This window comes from Rhinopithecus bieti, unplaced genomic scaffold (genome assembly GCF_001698545.2).
Source record: "Rhinopithecus bieti isolate Rb0 unplaced genomic scaffold, ASM169854v2 scaffold_15087, whole genome shotgun sequence".
Lineage (NCBI taxonomy): Eukaryota > Metazoa > Chordata > Mammalia > Primates > Cercopithecidae > Rhinopithecus > Rhinopithecus bieti.
In genome coordinates, this window is record NW_016808547.1 from 1,411,684 (window position 1) to 1,424,986 (window position 13,303).

Consider the following 13,303-nt stretch of genomic DNA (forward strand, 5'->3'; position numbering starts at 1 on the left):
TTAATAGAGACAGTCTTTCCATGTTGCCCAGGTGGGTCTTGATCTCCTGGGCTTAAGCAATCCACCCATCTCAGCTTCCCAAAGTGCTGGGATTACAGGCCTGAGCAACCGTGCCTGGCAGGTACCAGTCTTATAAAGCTCATCACAAGGACTTACATTTCATGTGAATTCATTTAATTTTTACAATGGGAAAAGCAAGGCACAAATGTTTAGATGACATCCACGGTAATACCTGCCCACCTCACAAGATTGCACTAAGGACCCAATTACATAATACACATGAAAGCACTTTATAAACCAAAAAGATCTAAGTAAACATAATAAATGCCTAGGTTCCCACAGTAAAGAATGAAACTATGATTCAGTCATGGCCACTGCTTTTATCTGCTTCTCAAATATTTATGGGACAGAAATCACTGGGAGGACCTGTCAAAAAGAGGGCTCTAATTGGGTAGGTCTGGGCAAGGGCGGGCCAATAGTCTGTGTATCTACCAAGTTTCTGGGTGATGCCAATGCCAGCTTCTGGGGCCACCCTTTTGAGGAATTAGACTCTAAAAGATCATCCTAATTCCTGGTGCATGGTCAGCCTTAGAGAGTATATTTCCTGAGTATATTGCCGACTTTGGTTATACTTAAAGTGACCTTTGGAATAAGTCTGTATACTACATCTGATTCCGAATATAGTACTTTACAAACTCAGTATCAAAGTGTTCTTTCTTGGGCAACCAAAGAGCTAAAGGGCTGAATTTTAATTAGACTGTCTGCTATTCCATTTTCCAGGACAAGAGTCAACAACATGTAAAAACATAGAAAGCTGTTTTGCCAGTTCACTATTACATGCTTTCAGTTCATCTCAAAAGGGTGGTGGGAGGTAGGGAAGAACCCTGTACTTGTAATCACATCCCCCTCTCCAAAAGACAAACCTGGATTCTCAAAGATTTCAAATTAACAAGAGAACAACTTGTCTTCTCTATCTGGAGAAATGGTCTCAAAATATCCAGGAGAACAAAACCACCTGAGCAAACAAGTAATTTGCAGAAATGCTGATGCCTCCTGATAGAGAAGTACTCTAGACTCAGACCTGACAGAGAATAAAAAAGAAACCCACAGCCCCTGTAGGGCAGTGGTTCTCCAAAGTGGGCATGCATCCGAATCAACTGGGAGGGCTTGATAAAACACAAATTGTCACACCTCACAAGTTTCTGATGGAACAGGTTGAAGGTAGGGCCCAGGATAAGACTGACACTGAGGGTCCCACAGACCAAGCTGAGGTTGGTCTGAGTCTAGCACTGAGTCTAGACAGCAGCCTTCCCCCACATCTCACTCACAGCTGCACACCAGCACCAGCAGTGTCTAGCAGCACACACAGTTGGTCCCCAGTAAATATTTGCTGAATGAATGACCATTATAACCTTCATTTCCAGGAACAATTTTACTACTTGCTTATGTATACTTGCTGCAAGTATCTTATATACAGATTCATTTAAAAAAAGAGGAAAAAATTACACACATGCTGGGAACTATAGCCCTTAACCTTAAGGGGTCCACAGTTAAATTAAACTGACCTCAACCATAGACACTAGTATCACACTTTTTCCTTATAATACCCGGACAGTTAAATCTCAGAGCCCTCTGCCACTGAAGTCGAAGCAGACAACTCACCTATCTAAAGAACCCTAAAGCAAAACCCTGCTTAGTCAAAATGGAGCAATTAATTGCATACATACTCCTACCAAAAAAAAAAAAAATTAAGACAAGAATTTGCCAGGGAGGAACACAAATACCTGTGCCCACACTGGAAACTCAGAGATGGTCTCCTTAAAGCCTCTTCCAGTTGCTGCAAACCAAAAGGCAGCCCAGAGAACAGCCCCAGGTGAAAATGCAACTAAATCTTTAAGGATTTCTTCTCTAAATCCTTCCACGTTCACTAAGCAAAGCTCAGAAAGAATTTTGGCAGTCATTTCTCAAATCCTCTGCCTGATCTGCATGTTACCATAGTCACATTCATTCGGAAAAACAGGTGTTTCTGTTAAAATTAGCTGTTCCAAACTGCCAAATATTTTAGATCCCTATGCCAGCTTTAAAAAAAAAAAAAAGGCCGGGAGGGGTGGCTCACGCGTGTAATCCCAGCACTTTGGGAGGCCGAGGCGGGTGGATCACGAGGTCAGGAGATAGAGACCATCCTGGGTAACACGATGAAACCCTGTCTCTACTAAAAATACACACACACACACACACACACACACACACACACACACAGAAAAAAATTAGCCAGGCGTGGTGGCGGGCGCCTGTAGTCCCAGCTACTCCGGAGGCTGAGGCAAGAGAATGGCGTGAACCCGTGAGGTGGAGCTTGCAGTGAGCCAAGATCGCCACTGCACTCCAGCCTGGGCAACAGAGCGAGACTCCGTCTCAAAAAAAAAAAAAAAAAAAAGTGTGTATAAAATAACCAATCAGATGTAACTGATGCTTCCAGAATTATAAAATGAGGATGGGGTGGGGTGCAGTGAGGGGTAGGGAAGAAGGCAAATACACACACATCACATAATTTTTGTATTTCCTATCATCACCCGGAATGGATAATAAAGGCTATGCTTAAAACAGGCAAAGAAAGACAGAGTTGTGCTTTTTTCTGGGTAAGTCTTATGTTTGAAAGACTGTTTTTGTTCCATTTACTGAGTTGACTATCATAAATAATGTCTTTTCTTCAAAGAACTTAGCCATCATGATTTCCTTTTTTATGACCATTCAAAGGAAGAAGATTCTCAACATTCCCTGGTCAAAATGATGTGCGTTAAGCCTGTGTAAGAAAACTTGCCTTCAGGAGTCAGAAGAACCCAAGGATTAATGTCTTAAGTTAACCTTAGTGTAGTTTAAAAATTAAGAAGCAAACAAAAAAAAAAACCACAAAAAACAAAAAACAAACAAACAAAAAAAAAACAGGCCACTCTGATTTTATTCCTGGAACCAGTTCTCTGCTGACCTTATTAAACCCTATTATGAAACAGGTCTGAGACGCTGCTTTTTTTTAAACATCAGGGGCTATTTTAAAAACAAGTTTAGCAACCTGGGACATTAGAGAAAAGTTAAAATATCAAAGACCTGTGCCCAATTCCCTTGCCTGGCATTCCTCACTCTGGCTTCTAGAAATCTGCTGGAAAAAAGTACAAGCAGAATTCATTTCAAGACACCTGCTGGAAGAAAAGCCCTGAGCTTTATTTTATAAATGGGAGGTGGGGGGTGCAGGGACAGTGAAAACACTTAAGTTTAGAACTTTTATCAACTTTAGAGGATAGAGATTATGCATGTTACATGTAGAACATACAGAAACACCAAGAGCAACTATCATTTAGGTAAGAGGTTTCAAAATTCATTTAGTGACTAGCTAACTTCATCCAAACAGATAGGGGAAGTTATTTTTTTTTTTCCTGGCTTGAGTTGTCCTGAAAATTGCTTCTGCAAGGAAAGAGTCCAAGAAAAAAATTGGCAATTCTTTTTTTCTTAATCTAATATCAGATTTACAGATTCCTGGCCCTTATTTTACTTAACGTTTGTTCCTTTCAGTTTACTCTTTGTGATCGGCACAGGATATATGAAAATCAACCGTATAATCAAACTCTATCATTACTTGTGTACATTCAACAAATAAAAATTTCTATATGCATGCAGGATTGTCACTGGCACATGAATTAGAATCCCACCTCCCTTTCATCCTGAACCCCATCCCAACATTAAAGGACAGAGGAGAGGAATAAAGATGCTCAAGGTCATTTTCATCTTTTAAAGCCTTCAAAAACCTGAAATTTACCAGGATTTAAGAGAGAAAACTGCTCCCATAGTCATTTTTTTAAAATGTAAGTACCCTACCACTTTAAGACTTTTTCAAATTTCAAATTCAGGGCGGTGAAACAGTCCTAGCCTTACCCAATACAGGCTGAAGACTTTTACACGTTGCATTTCATGTCCTTGTAATAAAAACAGCGATTCAAACAAATAAAACAGTCAATATGACTTTGTTCTCTCTCTTAATGTATTACAGTAAAAAATGCTTTCTTTTCAGATCTGTGGGAACTGCAAAGGTTTAAGCACAACAAATCCCAAGAAAAATGTAAAGGGAACAAACCTAAAGCACGAACGAGTTTTTACTCATGTGGTCCTCCCAGGCTTCAGACACTGTAAATAGATTTGTTGTGCTTTTAGTGGGAAGATACTCAGAATTTAACTAGGTTCAACAAAACTTCACACTCCACCACCACTCACATAAAAGACTCCTAAAATATCTACAGAAAAAACAAACTACCTTAATATTACTCCAAATTTCAATGAAAGATTCTTCCAACACACAATCAACCATGGCATTATCTCAGATCAAGGTCACAAAAATAAGCCCTTGGCCTACAATTATGTTGTGGCTCTAGAACATTCTTAACAAGCTTTCCATGATACTTCTTTCCTCTATTAAGCAGTCTAGGACCCTCTCTATATCTTTTCTGAAACCATAAGGTTCTTGTCTGAATGGACCTGTGTACATAAAAGATGCTAACTATTCTCACTTGATGTACAGTACTTTTACAGTTCCATCCATTGAGACTGAGTTGGGAAGGCTGGCATACCACACAGGATTAGGAAGTGCTTTAATCTAAAAATGATAGGCAGAATACAAATCAGAATTCAAGCAGCCTGAGCCACTGTTCATGATGATGGAAAGGTAAGCGGAGACAAAGGGAGCTAAATCACTTTCCAGGAAAAATGAGACAAAACCGTCCCAAGCACTCTACATAACCCAATCCCATTTGTGTCACCTGCCTTTGAAAATATAATGTTATGCATAGTCATCTCTTCAGTTCCAGGCTGCTCAAGCGAGTACTTCTTGAGCAGTACTTTTTCTTGAGGAAAAAGTAGAAAGGGTTGGGAACTGGGAGCCTGCCTCACTACTATTGAAATAGCCTTCCCACAGAACCTTCCCATACATCATACGCAGCATGCAAAATTACAATTATTGAAAAATCAACAATAATTGCAAAAAGCCATCTGAGAAACATAACATTTTAATAGATGAAATAAATACTCCAGTACATGCAAGGTAAAACTTGACGTTGGGGAAAAAATCACTCTATAGTGTAAATTAAAAAAACACACACTCACAGTAGCTTCCCCCCATTTGCAAATCACATGGCAAATTCATACCCTTTCCACACTAAGTATGCTCCTACTTCAACACGATTGCTTAAAAAAAAAAAAAGACATACAAAAAAGGTAGCTACATCCATGTCTAAGGAGTGAAAACTGAGGTAACCTTTTTTTTAATTAAAAACACAAAAAAATGAAATGAACCCATGACCTCCTTCCTGCCCAATAATCAAATTTAGTTGAGAAATTCCGGAAGACGGGCTGGGGTAGGGGGAGGGAGTGATAACGCAACCAGCAGATGACACATCTTCCATCTTCCAGTCCCTACTGCGTGTGGCCTGGTGGACAGACACGTGGGCCCTCCAAGTGCGTGTGCAGGTTGTGTGTATGACCCTGCCTTAAGATTCCTCTCGAGCATTTACCGTTGGGGAGGGTAGGGGGTTTCACCTATGATTTCTTTGGTATAAATGGTGAGGGGCAGAGAGTAAGTATCTTCCTTTAGTCTGGGGGTGGAAGAAGGGGTATGGGGATGGGGTGCTAATTCACAGAATTGGAATTCACTGGCGGTAAAGTCCTGGGCGAAGACCTCTCCCTTAAAGCCTGAGATAGCAGGGTGCAGCCTTCAGACACGGCGCAGGCCGAGTTCCTCAGCCTCTCCCTGTGGTCCGACATCTTGGCGCCCCCGTCGGGGTGCTGTGCCAGATCCCTGAGGCACTGGGTCAGGAGCACGCAGGCCGACACCACGCTCATGGCGCCGCCCAGAATGGCGGTCTGCACCGCCTTGCCCTCGGCGCTCACAGCTGCCGCGCGACCCAGGAACTGCGGCTCGGTGGCGAAGCCTACTAGGGCGCTGACTGCCTGTACCAGGGGCCCGCTGAAGAGCGCGCAGCGGCTGCGCGCCAGCTCACTGGGCGCCACCTTCACCTCGCGCACGCAAGCCAGGAGCGCCGACGCGCTGGTGCTCATGCACTTGACGCCCAGCTTGAACTGCTCGCGGGAAAAGCGGTCCCGTGACTTGTCACTGGCCAGGGCGCACGCGTCCGTCAGGAATTTGAGGTTGCGAGACAGGCCCTGCGACACCTCCAGCAGCAGCTGCGGAGTCATGTCGGCCAGTGGCGTGGCACGCAGCATGGCGCAACCCTGCTCCACCTCATGGCGGCAGCGCGTCACGCGGTAGCGGTCCACCAGGCCCGGCTGCGCCGGCTGGGCGCCCGGCGTGGCCACAGCCGCCAGATAGGCCGCGTGGGCCGAGCACTCGGTCAGCGACACCACCAGGTCGCCCAGCTCCACCAGGCTGTCCCCCGCCTCCCCGAAGCGGCCCATGTTGAGCTGGCTCTGCACGTCGTGGGTGAGGATGGAGAGCCCCTTGGTGCGCGCGATGATGGTGTCCCGGCACTGCTCGAAGGACTCGGCGCCGGCACCAGAGGAGGCAGGGCCCTCGAAGAGCACTGGCCGCGCCTCGCTCGACAGCAGCAGGAGGTCGGCTACCAGCTGCATCTTGCCCTTGCAGTGGTCGCAGACGGATACCAGCCTCTTCCGCGGCTGCGAGCTGGCCCCGCCGATGGCGCTCGCAGGAGCCGGAGAAGCCGCCTCGCCAGTGGGCTTCCCGGCGCTGCCGCTAGCCATCGCGCCCGGGGGGCACTGGCATGCCGCTGGGGACCCCGCTACCACCGCCGCTGCCGCGGCCAATGCCGCCGCCCCGGCGGCCGTCGCGACTCAGCTGGCCAAGGCCGCGGTGCCTTCCTCGCACCATCATGCCATCCACCGCCGCAGGCAGAGGGCACTGGGCTGCGGCGGCGGGAGCCCGGGCGGCGCGGGGTGGGCCCGAGGGCCAGAGAACGAGGAAGGCTCTTCGGGGCAAGGGGAGGGGTTGCAGCTTTCGGCCTCCTAGAAGGCTTGCAGGAACCATGAACCGCGGCAGAGCAAACTCACTGTCCGCGCTCCTCGTCGCCGGGAGGCCAGGAAAGTCCCTTCTGCTGGTTCGCCGCCGCCGCCTTCCTGGGCATGACCTGGCCCGGCCCTCGGAGAGGTGAGGGCGGGACGGGGAAGCTGGGAGTTGTCCTTCCTTCCTTCCTTTCTTTGAAATCAAAATCCTTTCCTCGGGGAGGAGCGCGGGAGGCAGCACAGGCAGACTCTGCTCTCAGCCGCCGCGCTCGAGGCCACCTCGGGCTTGGCGGCGCACGTGGGCTTCAGGCGCCGTGACCCCGCCAGGCGGCACTTCCCTGCGACGGCGGCCGGGGCTGGCTCTCCGAGACGCGCGGCCGCCCCGGGCGCATCGCCTGCCTCCCGCTCTCGGGAAGCGGCGCCGGCAGCAGCAGGGCAGAGGGTGTGGCCCGCGCTGTCGCTGCCGTGCCGAGTCAGAGCCGAGCGGGAGCCTGCACTGATTGCGCACAGCGGCAGCCCGGATCGCGCTCGAGCTCTCGCCCGCCGCCACGCCCGGGGTGCCGAGCGCCGCGGGCGGCCCTTCCACGCCTCGCCGGTTCACAGCGCGCGGCCCGGCGCCGCGGCGGCACGCCCTCCCAGACCGCGCGCCCGGCGGCCCGCCGCTGGCTGTCGACGCGAGTCCATCCCTGTCGCCTCTTGGTCTGGGGCCCACAGCGGCTGAGCTCTCCCGAGACCCAGGGCCCCGCGCATCGGACGCCCCTGCACGAGTCTCTCTGCGACCGGGCCAACTCAGAAGGTCCCCCCGGCGCTGCGGCAACCGGCCCGGGCCCCGGCTCCTGCCATTTTTGTCAACCGCCAACTTCCGAACGAGCCGGGAGAAACTGAAAGGAAGGGCGGGGGCCGAAAGGCAGAGGGAAAAACACCCGCTTCCTCTCCGCGCGCGGCTTCACCTCGGAGCGCGGCCGTGGCTATGCCGCCGCCCGCAGGGGCTGCCGGAGGCTTTTCCTCTTCCCGTCCGCGCCTCGCCCCCGGGCTCGCCGCCGCCGCCGCCTCGGCCGTAACCTCCCTGGAGCCTATAGAAATCTTTTGTGTGGCGTCACCGCCTTTCGTTTAAATCCCGCTTCCTCCTCTCGTCCTTCCTCCCGCCCCCTCCGCCGCTCCCGGATGCTTGCGCGATGCGCTGCTCCTCCCCCGGGAAGCTGGGTGGCTGCGGGGACGCCGCCGCCCAACGCGGACGCCACCGGCGTGGGGCCGGTGGTCACGGATCCCCCCGTGGTCGTTGGCCGAGAGACTGGGGAAGCGGACAGGGGAAGGCCTGCCCCGGGCCGGGGGCTCTGCGCACACCCATGGGAGACCGGGGCGCAGCCGTCCGCGGGCATTACGTAAGCTCTTAGCCGGACCAGGGGGCTCCACGCTTCCTCCCCGCCAAGAGAGGAACTCTAAAAGGTGACCTGGCCTCCGGGCTGAAGGCAGGAGGACACTCGATACTGGCCCCTGGTGATTTGTTGGGGCCGGCGGGTCATCTTGGTCTGCGCGGCTTCGCCCGGTTTTCCAACGCCCCCTGCCCTTTGTTGTGTTTGATCCACTTCCGCGATGGGTTTCTGACCAGCAGTGCAGTGTAATGAAAAGAGGAAAAGAGCACTGGATGTGGAGTCCCAAGAGTAGGGCTAGATGCTTGCCCCTTCCTCCCTTGAAATATGCCTTATGCAGTGAGAGCGCGGGCTCTGAACCAGACTTCCTAGGATCAGCCTTTCTCAAGCCATTTATGAGTTCCATGACCTTGTTCAAGTTATCTCTCCAAGTATCCGCCTTCTCTTCTAGAAACTAGAGACTGTGCACAGGCTGCTTGAGTACTTGGTTCCTAAACAGTAGCTGTTAGAATTATGAGCCTTGATCAGCGCAGTTTGCCCCCTCATAACGTCTATTTATTCGTCTGTATAATGGAATAATAGTGGCTGCTGTTAAATGAATTAAATAAGACAGCGTTTGGAGGGAAACATTATTACTCTAGTTTCACAGATAAGGAAACTGATGATTAGGTGCTTGAAATGACTTCCCAAGATCAGGAAGACAGCATATGGCAGGGACAGGAGCCCACGCTTACTCCCAGCCTCTTTTTACTGGACCTTGTTTTTCAGGAAGTGGTTAAAACACCTGGGCTACTCCCAGCAAAACGCCAGTCTCGCAGTCCTGAAACAGGTACGCTAAGGTGCCCAGCCCAATATAGGCTGGGCGTGCTGAGCCAACGGAAATGTTTGTTCTCTGTCCCTTCCTAGAACTCCAAGTCACCTTTCTCCAGTCAGTTAAAAATGTTACTTTTAACTAGAATGACGTCATTTCTGTGAATGAACTGTGAGACATGCTATTAATAAATTAACCATGAACAGCAGGTTCAAACCTGGATGGTCATCCTACTTATAACGTAAAGTATCCTTAAATATCTTTAGAATCTAGATGAACCCACTTATTTTGCAAACCGAGGTCAATAAAACTGACTTGAATTAGGAAGCAATTCTGTAGGATTAATTCCTTTCTTCTTCTACAAGAGAAAAAAGAAAACAGTTGGATAAGTCAAGGTTTCTCCATGATGACCCAGGAATTGCACGTTAGTCCCTCTTAGCTCCAAAAATTTATGAGAGGGAAGTCAGACTCTTCTGTGCCTAGTTTATTCATGAGGCTGCTCTAAGATCAGGGGATTTTTTTTTTTCCAAAGCCACTTAGTGCCCCTGGGGGTCCCATTTTCCCTTTCCTCTACATATGCAGTCTGTTTTGTTGTTGATGGAAACCCACCCCAACAATGAGTTGTGTTACACACAGACTGTCCACTCTATTCAGTGAGGTTTGGTTTCATTTTTAAAACTGATAGCATTGTGTTCTTGGCCTTCCCTGTTTCATTTTTCAGATAGGGAAACTCCTTCTAAACTGATCCTCCCAGGCACTGCCTTCACCTTTTTTTAGGTTCACCTTTACTTTGTCCCATTGTTCATTCACTCCACAATCACTGAGCACCAGTCTTGTGCTAGGCACCAAAGTTAACATAATACGTAATATGAGGCCTCCTCTCTTAAAGATTAGAGTCCAGGGAGGGGAGTAGATTCACAAGAAACAGTCACAATTTCACTATTGGTTCAGTGAGAGCACACAGTAAAAAACCTATAGCAAAGATAATTGGGCTTCACAGATACAATATTTGCAGGTAGGCAGGGCCATGTGGTTCTTTCTGACCAGTGAAATATAAGGGGAAGCTATGTAGGTTACTTTCAGGCTGAGACAATGAAAAGCCAATCTGTAATTCTCCACTCTCTTACTCTCCTGTAAGTACCAGGGAGACTGCATTCTAGTTGGTGGAGCCTCTGTAAGCCTAGGTGACCACGTGGAGCAGACCCTCTTGATCTATAGTGGACATGTAATGTGAGCACACAGTGAACTATTGGTGTGTTAAGTCACAGAGATTTGAGGGTTGTTTGTTGCTGTTGCATATTTTTAGTCTAATTAGAGGATGGCTTGTTGGTGTCTGTCCTTAGAGTCACTCAAGCAATGGCTTTTTCTTTAGAAAACACCTATTACCCCTTCTAACCCTCTCTTAAAATTAAAAATATAAATCAAAAGTATTTGCTATGATCTGACCCCCAAATTCATATGTTAAAACTTAACCACCAGTGTGACAGTATTACAAGGTGAGCCTTTGGGAGGTGGCTAAGTCATGAGGTGGAGCCCTCTTGAATGGGGTTAGTGGCCTTATAAAAGAGGTGTGAGAGAGCTGTTCGCCTCTTTTGCCCTTCCATCATGGGAGGATACAGCAACATAGGGGATGCATCATCTCTGAGGAATGGGCCCTTGCTGGGGCCTTGATCTTGTACTTCCCAACTCTAGAGCTGTGAGCAATAAATTTCTGTTAGTTATAAATTACCAAGTCTAAGGTATTTTGTTATAGCAGCTCAAATGGACTAAGATAGTATTTTTTTTTTTTTTAATGGATGTTGAGTGAAAGAAGAAAGTGGAAAATGTGTGGACTGGGGATTGACTGGAAGAAGGTAAATGGAGTGGATGAGAGAGAGCTGGTAAATGGCCTGGCCCCTAGAGAATGCATTCTCAGTACTGGCTCAAGGCCTACACTGAATAGGCATTTGATGAAAAGTAAGTGAACACGGTACAAAGAAAACTGAGGATTTGGGCAGGACAAGTGGAACTGACAGGCTGAGACAGGCAGGATTGGGGAAACATCTTTTACCTCCTCTCTTACCTGTTTTAGAAGGTGCATCCACCACTTGGTATAAGAGAACATTATGGGCACTCTGTTTTGTTTTTGTGTTTAAAATCGTGGTAAAATAACAAAATCATCTTACCCATTGTTAAGTACATTATTGTGCAACCATCACCATCCTCTCTCTCCAGAAAGGTTTCATCTTCCCCAACTGAAACTCCATACCCATTAAGTGACTGCTCCCCACTCCCCCTTCCTCCAGTCGCTGGCAACCACCATTCTACTTTCTCTATGAATTTGACTACTCTAAGTACCTCATGTTGAATCATACAATATTTGTTATTTTGTGCCTGGCTTATTTCACTTAACATAATGTCTTTTTTTTTGTTTTTGAGACAGAGTCTCGTTCTGTTGCCCAGGCTGGAGTGCAATGGCACGGTCTCAGCTCACTGCAAGCTCCACCTCCTGGGTTCATGCCATTCTCCTGCCTCAGCCTCCCAAGTAGCTGGGACTACAGGCGCTTGCCACCATGCCTGGCTAATTTTTTTTTCTGTATTTTTAGTAGAGACGGGGTTTCACCGTGTTAGCCAGGATGGTCTCGATCTCCTGACCTCGTGATCCGCCCTCCTCGGCCTACCAAAGTGCTGGGATTACAGGCGTGAGCCACCACGCCCGGCCTTAACATAATGTCTTTAAGATTCTCTGATATTGTAGCATACATGGGAATTTCTCTTCTTTTTTATGGGTAAACAGTATTCCATTGTAAGCACTCTGGATCTTTTCATTCTATCAAAAATTTATTTATTTTGTACCGAGAAAGTCTTGGAGACACAGTCTCACTATGATGCCCAGACTGGTCTCACACCCTTGGCCTCAAGCGATCCTCCCACCTTAGCCTCCCAAAGTGCTGAGATTACAGGTGTGAGCCTGTCTGGCCACTCTGCGTTTTGAAACCCAACTTAACACTACCCCAGACTTTCTGGACCAACAACCAAGCTGTGTTTGGTCTGTAGTACCACCTGGTGGTCAGTATGAGGCATTCTGTGCCCTAATTATTTTTCCCTTTGGAGCAGTGTCCCTCTATTTTGCTTTTGTGCACACAAATGGGCCAATTACATCTCAGGCTATCTTTCTTCTACATATGCAGACATCACCCTTCATTATTTCCCTTTCACTATCTATTGTAAAAGAGAGGAATTTATATCTCTCCCTCTTTTCCCCAGATTCCCTCATTGTCATAGGTGATGCATGACAACAGCCCCTGGTTCACCAAGGAACAAGATCACTGTCTTAACAGCTTGCTCTCCTTACCCGGCATGTCCTCTTGCTCTCTTGGTATATTTTGTTCCCATCCAGTAAGAACACTGGGGCAGAACCTCACACATCACTCCCATTTCCTCCCCAGTCCCAGTTTCCACCCTGCCTTCCTCCATGCTTTCTCTTTGTTCACTTGCAGCTGGGTGTGTAAGGGACCCTGTGTGCTAGACCATTTATACCTTGGCAGGCATACCTGAGCCTGCAGGTCCTGAAGTCTAGGAGATCTGGAATTTTCTGCAGTAGTTTACCAGAGCACCCTCCATGGAGGCAAAGTTTGCTTCCACAGATTAATAAATTCTGTGCCCCATTCATCTAGTGGCCAGTCATCTTTGGATGTATTTTCCATTTTCCAGCATCCTGGAGAAGAGAAAAAACAAGTGCTAAGTTTCAGGCACCCTGGACTCCTAACACTAATCATGCCTGACCAAGTTTTGACATCTCTCATGGTGCCTGGTATTCAGTAACTACATAGTGATTAGATTTATTGGTGCCTCACAAGGAGGCTCCCTGATCCTTCAGACAGACCCAGGTATTTCTTCCCCCCTTGTAGCTACTGTGATGCCTGCTCCTCTTCAGAGTGGTGTCAAGTACTTGTAACTGTTGGTGTATCTCTCTCCACAACCCTATCATCTCTGTAAGGGCAGGGACTTGATCTGTGCATCTCTCCCCCACACTTAATGTATTGAGTGTTTATGACAATAGGTAATGAATTATTTCATTTGTTAAATCTCTGCACAAGAAAGGCACCCTTTAATTGAACCAAACTCA

At 48.1% G+C, this 13,303-nt stretch overlaps 1 protein-coding gene across 1 annotated transcript; it reads right to left on the bottom strand.

The window, feature by feature from the left end:
• Nucleotides 1-3,429: 3,429 nt before the first annotated feature.
• TLNRD1 (talin rod domain containing 1) lies at nt 3,430-8,799 on the bottom strand. The gene has a single exon (XM_017886873.1). It carries the CDS (start codon nt 6,754-6,756, stop codon nt 5,668-5,670), a length of 1,089 nt encoding a protein of 362 aa, XP_017742362.1. The 5' UTR covers nt 6,757-8,799; the 3' UTR covers nt 3,430-5,667.
• Nucleotides 8,800-13,303: the final 4,504 nt, after the last annotated feature.

What these genes read in the sequence shown, in the direction of transcription:
- TLNRD1 (XM_017886873.1), bottom strand. Translation starts at nt 6,756, where the DNA reads ATGGCTAGCGGCAGCGCCGGGAAGCCCACTGGCGAGGCGGCTTCTCCG.